At 43.3% G+C, this 16,663-nt stretch overlaps 1 protein-coding gene across 3 annotated transcripts in view; it reads right to left on the reverse strand.

Moving 5' to 3' along the window:
• Nucleotides 1-24: 24 nt before the first annotated feature.
• Nucleotides 25-16,663, reverse strand: part of pak4 (p21 protein (Cdc42/Rac)-activated kinase 4) — a 51,337-nt gene continuing 34,698 nt past the window's right edge. For all 3 annotated transcript variants that reach the window (XM_080772406.1, XM_080772405.1, XM_080772404.1), the window contains exons 4-11: nucleotides 14,725-14,932; nucleotides 14,035-14,268; nucleotides 10,415-10,885; nucleotides 9,813-9,946; nucleotides 9,275-9,401; nucleotides 6,842-6,967; nucleotides 6,576-6,710; nucleotides 25-6,110 (exon numbers count right to left, since the gene is read on the reverse strand). In XM_080772406.1, the coding sequence (XP_080628532.1) occupies nucleotides 5,955-6,110; nucleotides 6,576-6,710; nucleotides 6,842-6,967; nucleotides 9,275-9,401; nucleotides 9,813-9,946; nucleotides 10,415-10,885; nucleotides 14,035-14,268; nucleotides 14,725-14,932 (1,591 nt within the window). In that variant the 3' untranslated portion in view covers nucleotides 25-5,954. The remainder of the gene's footprint in view (nucleotides 6,111-6,575; nucleotides 6,711-6,841; nucleotides 6,968-9,274; nucleotides 9,402-9,812; nucleotides 9,947-10,414; nucleotides 10,886-14,034; nucleotides 14,269-14,724; nucleotides 14,933-16,663) is intronic.

Consider the following 16,663-nt stretch of genomic DNA (forward strand, 5'->3'; position numbering starts at 1 on the left):
TTAAGTAAGCTCAGAAACAATTCACACATTTTAGAAACAAACTGTATTTGCAAAAAGAGGAACATTTGCAAAGTGAATCTTTTTTTCTTTTTTACAATATCAGTGAAATTTACAAAAAGAAAATGCTGTGGGTGCTGTAAAACGGATAAAAAAAATCGGTCAATACTGAAACAGATCGATAAAATCAGCAATAACACAAGAGGAGAAGAAGAAAAGTCACTATACTATAGGAATAATTCTTTTTTTCGTACATAATTAGATTTTCTGTGTAGGGTGCAGTCTATGGTAGGGTGGCTGGTTAGTAGACTTTTTTGGGGGTGAATTTCACTATTTTTGTCCTACCTACCCAGAAACAGACACTAGATACTCATGAATCCCTTAATTGTCCGCAGAATTACCAGACATCAAGTAGCAGCTTCTCTCAAAAGTAGGGAAATGCACCTCTTAAAAGTTCTCCAAAGATGTAAAGAAATTACCCATCGTAATTTACGCATTTGTTTTGTAGCGAACAGTGACATTAGATTAATATGAATGTAAATTTTTAAATGGTTCCAAATTATAGTTAGCATTACACTAGGATTTTTAATCTAGCTACATGCCAAAACCAACAAAGGCATCTACCATGAGTTTGTCTGACTCTAGGTTAAGTAGCCTAGGAAAAAGTGAGGAGAAAACAACTAACCTTTACATTTTTGATGTACATGTTAAATGGGTCCGTTTCATTTAGGTGTTAAATTACTTGCTGTACTGACAGACATTGTGTATGGCCGGGTTTAATTTGGCAAATTATTAGGATAATTCAATGACTGGCACAGTCCATGTTAGCAGTCATCTGACTAAATGGTAAATCATGCTTCGTGAAATACCCTCTCAATGCAAGGCATCGTGTGACTGAAAAACAATTGATCAGAGGAAGTAAATCTTTGAGGCACTCAATAACCAATGGAAATTCTGTATTTGAAGTGATCTCAACTATATAAAAAACCTGAGGTACCTTGTCAGGCATGAACAACTGCCACCTTGATAAACAAACATCAAACCAATATTTTTCAAATATCCGAGATGTGTTCAAGTAGGAATGTTGCTCAGGTCTTATGCAGATGTGTAACGCATCACCAAATTGTTCTTTTGTTGTCAACAGTCAGTGTAAAATCCCATTGGAATCAGTATCAACTAAGAAACTAATGTGAATGTTAAGGCAGAAACACACACACACACCGATGCACAGAAGTACAGCTAAGAACATGTATGCTCAGACCAACTTCTACCTGGTTAGGACATCCAGTACAGTGCCATCAACAGGAATGTAAAGTCACTCACCAGCAGAATGAACAGTTTGCATTTTCACATTAGTGCTAGAAAGTTTCATTCCAAAATGAGATATTCACAAACGAAGAAAAAAAAAAAAAAAACTGACATCTACGGTAACAAATGTATTGTTGACATCAGTTAGGCTCACGGTGGAATATTATTGCAGTCGTTAGCTTTAAGGCCTTTTCTTATTTTATTTGTCACCAAAATTGGTACAAATTAGTCCTTTTGGAATGAAAAATTAAATTCTGTTGAGTGTTTGCCGTCAATAAAAACAGATGACATCGTGTCTGTGCTTATTGCTACAGAAAGGAAGGAATGCTAAGCATATTGGTCACCTTATGTGCCATCATTAAGCATGAAACTAGAACAAAAAAAAGTTAAGAAAAAAAGTCCATCTAAATAATTTAAAAAGGGAATTTATCTTCACATTTGGCAGCTTGCTTGTGATAAATTCTCTCCAATGTAAGTAAATTGGAAATTAGAGTGACTTGTATGCAATCATAATCTCACAAAACAAATGGACTTAAACTATTAGTGATTGTCAAACAGACCATCATTCAGATGCTTTGAGTTTAAGTTTGAAAGAGTGACATGGGCTACATGTGTCTTTTGTCTACAAACAGTCATACAGTATCAGTGTTTATACAGTACTTGACATATGCAAGCGTTGAATTCAGATACATAATGCATAGTTCATGTTTTCTGACTAGTTAGGTATACATGAACAGAGAATGATAAACGGCAACGTCAATGCAACTATTATCATTTTAATTGTGGCAGAAAACAGGAAAATCTTTAGTGTTTCAGAGATATTTGTCATGTACTCGAGACAGCTTGAAACTGGGACAATCCAGGGGGAAAAAACAGGGCGCCTGGTGGTATCCCTAATGTTTCTCCTCTCTCCATGATGTCTGGATAAACATTCTGGAGTGGACATGATGCAAATCAACTGACTTGAGATGCCAACTGGATTTCGAGTTAGAATCTCTCCTCTTCCACGGTTACAAAGATAAATGGGGCATTATGTTTGAAAAGTAGTGTACCTTATGTAGCAATGTCAAATGTCCTCTAACATAAAAGTACAAATGACTCATTGCAATTTAAATGTAAAAGTAAACTAACTGAATCCAAGTTGACCGTATAACCTAGTTATGCAGGAACTCAACTATGACTATAAGACAGTAGTGCACTATCAGACCACACAGAGGAACTTGTGCCTTGGTTGTGAGCTGTGTCGCACAATGAAAATAGCAGATCTCCAAGCTTATGTCATGCTGCAATGCATTGTCAGCTTCTAGATTGGCTATTTATGTTGTGCGGAATCAAAGTATAAATCACCCATAACAGTATTCATTACACACCGTTGTAGAATTTCATTCTAGCCTGAAGACAATAGCCTGTACTGCATTTACAGATTACCCTATTAAAACCGAGAAAGTGTCATTTTAGATTTTTGAGCTCGCAATTAAAAAATAGCAGTAGAATTTACTTTCACACAGCAGTTTAAAACCATGTGTAATGTCTAATTACGTTTTGTATGAGGAGCTTATGCAAATAACAGTAAAACATCATGATATAAAATGGCTGGATCACTAGTAAACATAGCAACCAAGTCTATTTTTGATCAAGCACAGCTCTACTGAGAACATGCTTGGTATAAACCAACTTAAGGCTTCATTGTCTTTGGTTGTCATTTGTCCTCGTTAAGGATAATCAATTCACTCTCATTTCAATCAAAACAGGAGGTTGATTTAAAAAAAAGTAAATTTTCATAGTCAAATGACATCCCTGTGCACACATTAGTGGTAGTTAATTGTATTCTTAGTGGGCATCATGTACTACAGTATGTATGTACAGTACTGTATTGTATATAGGGACACATACGTTTGCCTACTCTTTGTATTTTTATATTAATTGGTTTATAGTAATTGTGGTACTTACAAAAGCTGCTGCAAGCAATGTTTGCCGACATGGGTAAAACCAATCATTCTATAGATTTAAACCGGCATGGTACTGTTGGGGTTAAATGCTTTGGCACAGATTAGTTAAAGTAAATTGTTGATCACAGAATAGAAATGGATGCTTTATTGACTTTCAAATGGAGCTGTTGCCCATTTAATCTGGCTTGTTCTAGTATATTGACAAATTATTAAGGAGAACAGAAAGATTTCAGAGGAATGGAAACTGAAGTCTAGAACTTGGGAGTAAAGTAGTTGCCTTTAACATTATTTCACTGTGTGTGTAATTGACTACCCACTCCTATCATTGCTACACTGTGCAGCTTAAGAAATAAGCATACTGTTCCATGGTAATGTAACAGTTCTTTACAACTTGACAAGCTGCATAGCAAAAGCTTTTTTAGAAAATCCAGAATAGGGTGACAATGTTGATTCTTCCACAGATAGGTTTGGCGCATACAGTGTACACTGTACAGCAAGTGCCAGGACTTTAAGACAATCACAGAAAAATACTTTTCTGCAATCGACAAATTTTTATCTGACACCATCTGGCCTGTCCTGGTGTGCTAATCCCCACCCATTTGGTACTCCAAACACATTAAATCAAACACTAGGCATTATTTCCAAATACAATACAGCAGAGGGTCATGGCTAAAAAGCCACGTGTGCATTTTCATTGTATTAACACCTGTTGTGGTCAAGAGTTGATCTAGCTGTAACAATGTCTGTATTTTGAAGTGTGTCTGTACATTCACACAATCCGTAGCACACAGGCTCACATGTGCAGATAAACAAGATTTGGAAAAGGCCATTTATCTGCATGGTTTGGATTTACCGAAATGGTCTTGTGTCTAAATGATCACTTGAATTGTGACAGTGTGCAGTAAAGTGAATTTGGATGAATATGTTATCTGGTGAACATCAGAAGCACAGAAAGAGCCCTTCCTCACATTAGCAACTGATCAATCACTAAAGGTGTTTGCAGACTGGTGCTTGTACTGGTGGCTAAAAGTATGTGAGAGGATTGAGGAAAGCATAAAGTTAGTTAACATAGAATGAAGACAGAATTACAGTATTAGAGAAGAGGCCAATGTCCTTTTTTTTTTTAACTCTCAGACAAAATGCCTTACTTCTGTAGTGTGCCTGGCTGAACCCACTTCATGTCAGTGAGAAGAGTACATGGTGAATGGGAAATAAATTAAGGTGACATGGGATTCAACCTAATGCGCGAAAAGTATTACACTAAACTCCAGCAATCTCAAAAATAACAGTTAAAATAAACAGGGATGTGATTTGTTCCATTTCTTTTTCAGGAGTTTGTGTCTAACTGGAGATTACCCTTTTCTCACTTTCATCTTGTGTTTTTGTATTCTGGATCACGTCGATGTAAATGTCTGTCTCACGGCTCTCTTGACCATGACACCTTAAAACATCGACATTTGAGTTAAAAGCTCAAAGATTTCATCTGGACTCTTCTAAAATTTTACAAATACCCACACAAAATAACAATCAAAAAACAAAGTAAAACGTCTAATTCCATTTTTCACGTGTTGAATCAACCAGGAGTGCAGCTTCTATCTCTCTTCGACAGTGCTTTAAAAAAAATCATTAGATCTCACTGTATAGAGCAGGGAAATAATTAGAAAATAATAAATTCACAAAATAGAGATAATAGAACAACATAACTGATATAACTCTCTATGTTCAGTATACTTACACAGGAAAATAAAAAGGTTAAAAGAATGAAAAGAATAATCTATTAAAAGATAAATCAACTCCAGTGTTTACCTTGTGAATTAGTGGATGTCTGTTAACGGGAAACTAGTGTTGCTATGGATACAAAAAGGTCCATATGACTCCTTTCTGAAACCAGTGAGGTTGTCCTTCAGTAGTAAGTTCCGGTTGTCTGGAGATCTGGGGTCTGTTCTTCCAGAGGTCTTTGTAACGAGGGAAGCGTGGCTTTTTGCACCGTCCAATACAGCTAGATTTGTAGGCCGCTGCATATCGCTGAATCATCCAATCGGCTTGCCAGCTCTTGGCTCAAATAAACGCATCCAAAAGGGATGCAAAGAAACAGTCCAAAGTTCAAATCCAGGTAATGCAAATGGTACATAAGATAGCCATAGGGATCTTTTTCTTCTTTTTCTTTCCAGAAAGGTCTTCGGCAAAAAAGAAAGTTGACCAAAATTAGTTCAAATCAATCAAATAGGCAGCCAGTGGCTTCTCTGTGGATTCCCACCCTGCTTCCCTTCCCACAGTTGGGAGTTGAGTCTGCACAATTGTGTGCACATTGGGGCAGAGGGTCCAGAACACACTGTCATCAACAGTGTTGGTAAGTCACACTAACATTTTGTTGAGTGCACACACACACACACACACCTCTCGTACAGAGAATACAGACCCCACTGTCAGCAATTGACACAAGATAAAAAATAATCCTAGAACACCCGAGTTTGAAATCTGCACTTCAAGAGCTCGCACTGTACTACTTTTTGTAAGTGTTCTCCTGACTCCACAGAAGGAAATCCCAGCTGACACTCCACATTGCGTTTTGCCACTGCTCCAGCAAAGAGGCGAACACCTCCACTCTCGTGTGTATGCAGGGATTATCTTCTCTTCCGTGTGAACTTGGAGACACTGCCCTCTAGTGTCCGGAGGCCTTGGTGTCAGGGTGGCCAGATCTCATCTCATTCTGTTCTGTCTCATCAGCGGGACGATGCAGGAGGGTGGGCCTGCCTTGCTCAGGAAGGGGTGTTTGAGAAGCTCGTTGGCTGGGGCCCGCTGGGCGGGGTCTCGAACCAACATCCTGTCCAGGAAGCCCTTGAGGAGAGGAGACACCTGAGAAAGAACGAGTCGGGAGAAGAGAGGAAGAAAGCCCTCCTAATTAGTTGAGAAGAAAGGGAGTTCTTTAAGGCAGGTCCAGTGTGCCACAGGAGTAGGACTAACGACACGGCGACAGAAAGTCTATGTACGGCGATGTAAGAACACAGCGGAGCACGGAGCAGCCTTTTAAAGACAAATGCTAATAAGACCTAGCACATCTTTCTCAGTGTCATGATTCTGAGGAAGATGTAGCAACATCCAAGTGTCAGTCTAACTTGTTTTATTAGCACTTCTATTAATACAAAAGTACCTTTATTAATAAAAAAGTAGTCCAAGTGTTCCCTCCAAATGAGTATATGTAAATGTATATATAATTTTAAGATATTATATTATCCTTTTATCCTTCCTGTTTTCAAATGTGTTTAATAAAGTATTCAGTCAATCAATGAATGAAAAGTGTCTGTGTTCCGCTTGTCGCACCTTGTGTAGGTTCTTGAGTTTTGGTGGTAGGTTGTCTCTGATCATCTTCATGGCTTTGAGTGGCGGCTCGTTGAAGTACGGTGGCTCGCCGTCCACCATCTCAATAACCATGACGCCCAGAGACCAGATGTCCACCTGGACATGAGGAGGAGGGGTGTTGTCAGAGTTCAACCATCATGGCTTTCCAAAACACACAGGAAAGTCAGAATGTGTCCTTGTGGTCTTGTGGGTGAAAAATCTTGTGGGGGTGTGCATGCGTGTGTTACCTCTGGACCATAGGGCAGTCTGGAGATGAGTTCTGGTGCCATCCAATAGGGCGTTCCCACCAGAGACTTTCTCCTCTGTACCTCTTTAGAAACCTGGGCACAGAAGCCAAAGTCTGACAGCTTCACCTGTAGATGGACAGATGGGGGGGGGGGGGGCAAGTGTGGAAGGTGGAATAGATGGAGAGATGGAGTGAGAGAGATGGAGGCAGAAGGAGGTAAGAAATGGTTGAAAGGAGGGTGTGGTGGGAAAGGAGGATGAAATAAGAAGAATAGGGTTGTAAGGAGTTCAAAATGGACAAGGTAGAGGGGAAGAGAGAGAGATTTGCATCAGAAACAGAATCATTTCTTAGTATCACTAGGACATTATGTGGAATTGTATTCTTATCTCACATTAATAACAGTAAGACGCTTGACCACTTGACCAGTAAGATGCGCAATCTCGCCCTAAAGGGTGAGGTCGCGTGCAGCCGTGCACTGGCCATATATGGAGCGTGTCTTGAGTGTACAGGGTGTCAGATCAACATAATGGAATTTCAGAACAGGTCAGCTCCATATATTGAGATCTAAGGGTGGCAGCGGGGGCAGTGTCTAGAGCGTATCCCTGATGATGTCATAATGATGACACGAAACATGGGCACAATTTATGGGGGCTTTCCCCTTGTATGGGGATTTTAAGTGACGAAAAACACACGGTTCCATAGTTACCTGCGACCTTCGGTCGCAATTAATACTGAATCGCTGTGAGACTAACTGCTGAGTTTGAGACGAGTTTATTTTATTTCTTAGCACAAGCAAATGTTAATTACAGAAATACATATACTGTACATAAACAAACAAGCAATTGTGCAGGAGAGGTTAGACGCCCAATAGGGCTCATGAAAGAAGCTTTTTTTTCCTCCAATTGGCGCAATTACGATAGGTTAAAAGCTGCATATATCTGGTGAAATTATTCAATACTGCAAATCTAAACAGCCGAGACTCATCTGACTGGTGTGAATCGTGGAACACTGGGTGGGCACCATCTTACATTTCTGAGAAAACCTGTCCTTGCATGGGAAGGTAGCTAGACAGAGCTTACCAGTGTCTGAACTCTTTGATGTCACTTGCAGACACAAATGGAGAAGAGGAAATGAAAGCGTAAAAACGAGAAATGGAGGATATACACACTATACAGACAACATACATCTCAAATTTGAATATAGGTAAAGATAAACTGTTAAATGTTGGTCACCATAAGCCGATTTTGAGATATATATATATATATATATATATATATATATATATATATTTGTAGTAAGCAATCATATATATATATATATATATGATTGCTTACTACAAATACCTGTTAAAAACTATGAGGATTGAATATTGAATAAAGTAGAAGACAGCGTTTCTGATAACTGAGTCAAATTAGAATTAAGACTTGTTCTGAGATGTTGACTTGCTCAGCATCAGCTGGGTCACTCACACAGCTGTTGAGGTTAGGTCTGCTATGAGCTGTAAACGTGACTCTGCACTCTGAGTCACGTTTGCGGTTACCACCCCACTTCAGAGAACTTCAAATGCAGATAAATAGGGGCGTGTGTATGTGTGCGTGTGCATGCTCAGTTCCTCTCCCCCTATAGCTCTCACAGTGAAGCCATGTGTTAACCACATGAACACTCACATCACTATTTTGGGCAGATCATACTTGGTGAAGATTCTGATTAAAATAGGCAGGAAAAAAAGGGGTGAAAACTCGATACGAATAGGCAAACATCAGCTAATTGCCCAACTCAAACCATTAAAGAGTATACTCCGTAAAATCATCAATGGTAATTTAGCCCTTTTGTAATTCAAGAGTGTACCAATGTGACCTTTGTACACTCAGTTAAATGAACACTCAGGAATTTACAATGTAGGCTCACCTAACATCTCTGTAGAACACAGTAGACGCTCACTGCAGCATAAGCAGTTGCTGTAGAGATATTGGGGTAGACAGTTGTAGGATGTCTGCAGTTAGTGCTCGGCAGAAACGTGGGGTACAGGGTTGTAGTTTGGAGTGCATTTGGGGTACGACCACAAACGTGGGGTACAGAGTTGTAGTTTGGAGTGCATTTGGGGTATGACGGAGAATGTTGGGTACAGTCAAGGATGTAGTTTGTAGTGCATTTACATTTTGGGGTATGACAGAGAATGTTGGGTACAGTCAAGGATGTAGTTTGTAGTGCATTTGGGGTATGACGGAGAATGTTGGGTACAGTCAAGGATGTAGTTTGTAGTGAATTTGGGGTATGACGGTGCAGGATTGTAGTTTGGAGTGCATTTGGGCTACAGAGGTTGCAGTTTGGAGTGCATTTAGGGTACGACAGAGGACGTGGGGTACAGGGATGTAGTTTAGACTGCATTAGGGGTACAGGCTTGCAGTTCTGAAAGAGCAGTTGGGGTACATACCCTCCCATCGTGGGTGAGAAGGATGGAGTCACTCTTGATGTCTCTGTGGATCACTCCCTGGGTGTGGAGAACGGACAGAGCCTTCAGCACAGACAGACACACCGTAGCAATCTGCTCCTCATTCATCCTGGAGGGAGGGATATGGAGGGGAGGTAAAAAGTTAAGAAAAATAGATCATTGTATACTCAGGGGGATGTCATAAGCAGTGGGATAAAAATAACACCAGTAATGTTGTAGGTAGCCAAATACCCATCCATTTGGGGGTTCTTTAGATGAAAATGTTTGAGAACCACTGCACTGGCTGAATCACAAGGGACCAGTAGTAGTTTTAACAATGGTGAAAACATGAAAAGATACTGCCCTCTTGTGGTGGTAACATGCTACACAGTTGCCACACAAGAATGAGATGTAAAGCAGTTTAGAAACAGATGCAGTGTTACTCAGTAATTCTTATACCATTTAGCGAAACAAACAAATTATTCAAATAATCCAAATAATTCATCTTGTTAAAATCCCCAAGGATCCCAAGCCTACTCACCTGGTGTGAGTGACGATGTCAGTCAGGGCCCCTCCCTCCAGGAACTCCATGACCACCCAGAGCTCGTCTCCTACCAGGTAGCTGTTGTACATCTCTACCACGTTGTCATGGTGATAGTCACGCATGATCACCACCTGTTGGTTACCGTGGTGATGAGCAGAGTCATTATTATTACAGAACCCATACATTTATGCCACTGCATTGAGTAAAACTTCAGCCAATCAAATCATCGTTATGGGGTACACACATTGCTCAGCCAATCAAATCATCGCTATGGGGTACATACAAACACACAAAGCTGGGCATAGGAGGGGCTAGGCACTCAAATTTTTTTACGTCTACTCTACGTCAAGGCATCTTATCTATTAATTCACGAAAAACTGTAACTGTGTCTTTTTTCCTGGCCCGGGCATAACTTGTGTTGTGACCGAGGCCTAAATCTTGACGTGTGTGTGTGCCATATGACCCAGGGATGTGCAGTGCCCAAAACATAATTCAATCACACCAACAGTTTTCGAGGACTCCTATCAATGGATTAATTACTAATAAGATAATTGATAGTTGCAGTCCTAGTTGTGATATTACAGTGCATAATCTCATACCTCGTTGAAGAGGAGTTCTCTGCGCTGCTGCTTCCTCAGGTCCATCTTTTTGACTGCCACCAGCTTGCCTGTGCTCTTCACTGTGGCGATGCACACTATGCCCGTGGAGCCCTCCCCTATCTTTATGTAGTGGTCCAGGTATGTCCGTGGGTCGCCTGGGTCCACCACCATCTGCAGGGCCGCTCTGAACTGCTCGTGGGACACTCTCTGGGGCTCCCTCTGTGGCGAGCGGCCCTGAGGTGGAGCGGCGGGGCCCGGGGCCGAGGCAGGGGGTCCTTGAGGGGGCCGAGGGGCAGGGACGCCAGGGTGCGGCGTGTGGGGATGCTGCTGCTGGGAGGGCGCAGGGCCCAGGGTGGGGTGCGACGTGTGGTGGGGGTGCGGGTGGCTCACTGGGGGTTTTGCGGCAGAGGAGCCATGGGTTGAGCCGGCCGAGGGTCCGTTCTGAGGCGGGCCTTCGTGGTGCCGGCCCGGCTGGAACAGGGAGAAAAGAGAGCGGTCAAAAGAATCATCCCGATAGCACATACAGAGCACAGGGAACAACATCTTTATGGATTTGAACAACAGAACAACATGGATAGCATCACCATGCTATCACTCAGAACCATTTACTGTATCACTGACAGTAAACCTTTAGGGTCAAAGTAACAACAAGCACAGCTAAACACAAACAAGGTAGTAAACAAAGTGGTAAGAGATAATCTACGAGTCAGTCTATCAATACACCTGCCTTTCTGTCTAGCTAGAATTCCTGCAAGGGCTATATTATGGTGATATCCCAGGCACGTCCCAACTCTACAGCATATGAAATAACATTTCTCCCAAGACCTTTAATTTGACATTATGGTCATTAAAAACTACACTCGAGTCAAGAGTGGACGCTCAAGACAAAAAGAACATATCAATAAAAAAAAGCACAATAACAAAGTACAATGTGCAAAGTTGCCATTAGATACAATAAAAATAAGATAATAGTAGTGCACCTCGGGGCACAGGCCAGGTCAGGTTGTGGCATCCTGGTGGCGCTATAATAGGCCAATGTGAAAATGGTGCCATTTGTTCTTGCCTTTGATGGTAATTGTTTTGCAAAGATCCACCTGTTGGTGGCGCTATAACAGGCCAATGTGAAAAGGGTGGGATATATTCCTCAGCTCAGTAGGAAAATGCACGTAAATTGCACGCTGCATTCATGATTTGAAGCTCTTGAAGTTTGTAGGCCAATCCTACAAACTTTGAAGGCCAATGTTAGCCAATTAGGATGGAATATGAAATATCGGACAGATCCGTCTTGAGCACATGACTATAGAGAATCTGTGTAACGATTTGCAGGATTTTGGACAAAATCTGGAGAAGTAATATAAAATGTGTTTTACAAAAGTCGATCTCCTGGTGGCGCTATAAAAGGCAAATGTGAAAAATACAGGTCAAAGGTTTGTCCTTGGCCTCTAGGGAGTGTGCATGCAACATTTCACGCAGATCAGTGCAGTTATAGGTAAGAATGGTGAAAAGCTGCCTTATGGTGGCGCTATAACAGGCCGTTCTGGAAAATTTGTTTAGCATCGACCGGGTTAATGGTGGCAGAGATTAACTGGTAACGGACGGACAGACACACACACACACACACACACACACACACACACGGACGGAGTGCAAAATATACTCTCCCCATGCCTTCGGCTGGTGGAGACAAAAAAGCTAAAAGTTGATCTACAGTGCAGTGTTCCCTTAGTTTTACTGGTGGGGTGGGGACCAGGTTGAGACAAGAAGATGGAGGCAGCATTGAGTTCAACATTCTGACAGTCTGGGGAAGAAGCTGTTGCACAGCCTGGTAGTGTTTGTAAGGATGCTCCTGAACCTCCTGGCAGATGACAGAGGGACAAAAAGCATGTGTGAGAGGTGCGAGACGTCCTCCGCAATGTGGGATGCCTTCCAAGCAGAGCATGTGTGGAAAGTCTTTTGGATGGAAGGGAGAGAGACACAGATGACTGTCGAAAGGGGCTGGGGGCCTGCCGCTGCTTCACCCACTGCAGGAAGTGCAGTTGTTGCTGGTGTTGGGGGTCTAGAAGACGTCCTCCATGATGTGTACACAACTTGGTGCAGGTTATTCTTTCCACTGTAGAGCCCTTTGATGTACAGTGGGGAAGTAGTCAGGGCTGGACCTTCTAAAGTCAATAATCAACGTTGTTTTGTCGACATTCAGAGACATTATTGTTGTTCTGCGACAGCTGTTCCACCTCCTCTCTGTAGGATGTTTCATTGCTGCCACCGATGAGGTCCATTCAACAGTGGTGTCATCCATAAACTTAGTGATGTGGTTTGTTGTGGGGTCAGTAGTGTGAACAGAAGGGGGCTGAGTGAGTGCACAGCCCTAGGGATTCTAGAACGAGTGTGCTAGAACTGCTGGTGCCAATCCGTACCGCCTGGGGCCCGCTGGTGAGGAGAGCCAGGATCCAGTTACAGAGGCTGTTGTTGAGTACCAGATGATTGAGCTTTCCTATTAGCTGCTGAAGGATGACGGAATTAAAACCTGAACTGAAGTGCATGAAGAGCATTCGTGTGTTTTTCTGGCCCAAATAAGTTAAGGCCAGATGGAGGGCATGTGAGAATGCATCCTCAATGGAACTATTTGAGCGATATGCAAACGGCATGAGGTCAAGTGAGGCGGGAAGACTGGATTTGATTATTTCAAGGACTAGCCACTTAAAGCACTTCAAAGTGACGGGTTCAGTGTTACAGGGTGGTAGTCATTGAGGTCAGACATTACAGACCTTTTTGGCAGCAGTCGGATGGAGGTGGTTTTCAAGCAATGTTGAACACCTGTTCGGCGGGACAGACGGAACACCTGGTTGTCTGTCCGCTAGCTCAGTGTTCAGTGCCTCAAACCATACATAGAAGGTGCTGAGTGCATCTGGGAGTGAGACATCTTTGGCATGCAGAGGGGTTGTATCATTCATGATGGCCTACTGTATGTAGGACGATTACAAGCACTCATGGAAATGCCCGGCACTTAATTAGTAGTCACGGGCAGCACATTTTGGCACACAGCCATAAATGTGTTATACCTTGGTATAAGTATTGTAAGTAACATCTCTTGTCAACATTATTCAACATCATCACATGATAAAGGAAAAAAACACCAACATGTACAACCCAGCTGTCTATCTGCCTGTCTGGCTCCCTATAATACCACCTTTAGTGTTTTGTTCAGTCTTGAAATGACATGGATGGAAGAATTTTGTCTTTATACCTAGAAAGTGCTGCTTGTCAGGCCACTGTATCACTATGAAGTAGCAGTTTTATATCAAATGGTGTTACTATGGATCTCGTTTCTCAAGCCAGCCAACTATTCCACAATCTTAAAAAGCTATAGTCTGAAAATATGCCCCCTGAAAGCGGTTCAAAGGAAGTTGTCATTATTTGTCATTTCTAGTCATGAAAGTTTATAAATAAAATATATTTTCTCCATTTCAGCAGGAAGCTGTGTATATGCTTAGACTAATTTGGATTGATTTATGTGAGCTAAACGAAGTGAGGGGTGAGATGAAGACAGTCTGTTTCGAGAGACTACCATGAATCTATTATTATTTCAATCAATGCAGTCTAGTCTGTCCACTCATCTATACCTGTCCCGTGGGGCTGCGTCCACCCTCGCTGTCTGTCCTGGGGTAGGTGTTAAACGGCCGGGTGTTTTGCTGAGCCGTTTTCATCACCCCCTCTGTGACCGGCAGGTTGGGGGTTCGAATGTTGGGCCCAGACAGCGGTCTCTTGTCCCGGGGAGACTGAGGGCTGCCGTCCCGTCCGGTGTAGCTGGACTTGGGCCTCCGGTCACCTTGCTGCTCCCTACGGACCACTGGGTCCTGGAGAGGAAGACATGAGGGAAAGATGTAGGGAGGGGGAGAGGGCAGAAATGGTGGGCGGAAAGACAAGGTGGGTGTAAAGGAAAGACGATTTGTGGGGGGAAACAAATGGAATAGCAAATTAGCAAATTCAATAACCCAGCCATTACTGAAGTGTAATCTTTGGTCAGGTGTAACTAATCAATTACACATCAGAGCCCAGGGCACTCCTCTGTGGATGTCATTGACTAGGGTTTCCCAGGGGTCTGTACTGGGCCCTTCCTTATTTCCACCTACACCAAATATCTTTGCCGCAGATCTCCCATTTTCAAATGAAAACCAATTTGACGCATCGTTAGTGTTCATGTGGTTAAAATAACGGAGACTGAAGATTCAGGGAGAGATACTCAATTGTGACATCCATTTCACCAAGGGACCAATGATGAACTCCAGACATTACATCAGGCTCACTGTTACCTGGTGTTGTTCCCGTGGCTCTCTGTCTCTATGGGGAGGAGGTGGGGGTCCAGACCCGGGCCTCTCCCTGTGGGATCTGGGCTCCTGGCCGCGGGGCTGCTGCTGGGGCCGACCCGGGACGGGATCCTCTCTCTGAGGAGGCCGAACTGCGCGCGGTCCTTGGCGGGGGTCCCCACGGTCCCCTCCGTGATCCGGTCTGGGTCGATCTCTGAGGGACAACAGAGACAAGAAAAGGGTAGGGTCTTGTATCGACTCTGGCTTGTCTTTAGATTTGTATCCATCTGGCATACTAGTGTAGAGCTGTGTTTTATCAATGACAGCAACTATACAGCTAATGAAGTTTTGTTTGTTATATTTTGCAATAGTAAAATATAGATACACGCTGGCAATTTGTGATCCAACACATTATAGTTAACAGGATAGTGTTAGTTCCTTCAGTGAATCTCTATGCGATTGACAGCATACAGTACAGGATATAGTTTTCATATTGAGAGAACAAACAACATAATTATGTAAACTAGAATTTCGCCCCCCTTCGGGGGGCTCAATCCTAGTGTCGTTGCAGCGCAATATGGGAAGAAGGAAATTGCGGGAATTGACAGACTCCACTTCATGTTTCAGCTGTGGTTTTAAACTCAGTAGTGTGCCCTGCACACAGCGCACACTCGCAATTGCAGCTGGAGGGCGACGCGACACACACACACACACACACACACACACACACACACACACAGAGCGATGTGTGGATAAATCACTGAGATTTGGGAAATGTGTTCAGAAGTACAACGATTAAGCACGCACAGGCAAATGTCAGAAGCATCTGTTTCGGTTTCCAAACAGGAAGTTGTAAATGTGCTTATTAGACGGAGGCAGCGTGATGCTGGCATCTATTGTGATGCCAGCATCACCACATTTCACATAGAAATATAAGCACCCATTTACTCGCTTAGCGGAGACTGTGGGGTGGTAGAGGACATCTCCCCGGACGCGTGGGTATGTCCAGATAGTTGCCTCGCGGAGGCCTCTTTGTCCAGTGTCCATTCTGGGTCTGGAAACGGCACTTTTTTGAGTGTTGACCCCAATAGAAGGTCTGCTGCTCTGAATTTTACACCTCTCCCGCTTAGCGGAGACTGTGGGGTGGTAGAGGACATCTCCCCGGACGCGTGGGTATGTCCAGATAGTTGCCTCGCGGAGCCGTCTTTTGTCCAGTGTCCAGTCTGGGTCCGGAAACGGTAATTTATTTTGCATTGACCCCAGTAGAAGCTCTGCTGCTCTGAATTTTACACCTCTCTCGCTTAGCGGAGACTGTGGGGTGGTAGAGGACATCTCCCCGGACGCGTGGGTATGTCCAGATAGTTGCCTCGCGGAGGCCTCTTTGTCCAGTGTCCATTCTGGGTCTGGAAACGGCACTTTTTTGAGTGTTGACCCCAATAGAAGGTCTGCTGCTCTGAATTTTACACCTCTCCCGCTTAGCGGAGACTGTGGGGTGGTAGAGGACATCTCCCCGGACGCGTGGGTATGTCCAGATAGTTGCCTCGCGGAGCCGTCTTTTGTCCAGTGTCCAGTCTGGGTCCGGAAACGGTAATTTATTTTGCATTGACCCCAGTAGAAGCTCTGCTGCTCTGAATTTTACACCTCTCTCGCTTAGCGGAGACTGTGGGGTGGTAGAGGACATCTCCCCGGACGCGTGGGTATGTCCAGATAGTTGCCTCGCGGAGGCCTCTTTGTCCAGTGTCCATTCTGGGTCTGGAAACGGCACTTTTTTGAGTGTTGACCCCAATAGAAGGTCTGCTGCTCTGAATTTTACACCTCTCCCGCTTAGCGGAGACTGTGGGGTGGTAGAGGACATCTCCCCGGACGCGTGGGTATGTCCAGATAGTTGCCTCGCGGAGGCCTCTTTGTCCAGTGTCCATTCTGGGTCCGGAAACGGTACATTTTT

This window comes from Protomyctophum bolini (genome assembly GCF_963924005.1).
Source record: "Protomyctophum bolini genome assembly, chromosome: 9".
In the NCBI taxonomy this organism is placed as follows: Eukaryota; Metazoa; Chordata; class Actinopteri; order Myctophiformes; family Myctophidae; genus Protomyctophum; species Protomyctophum bolini.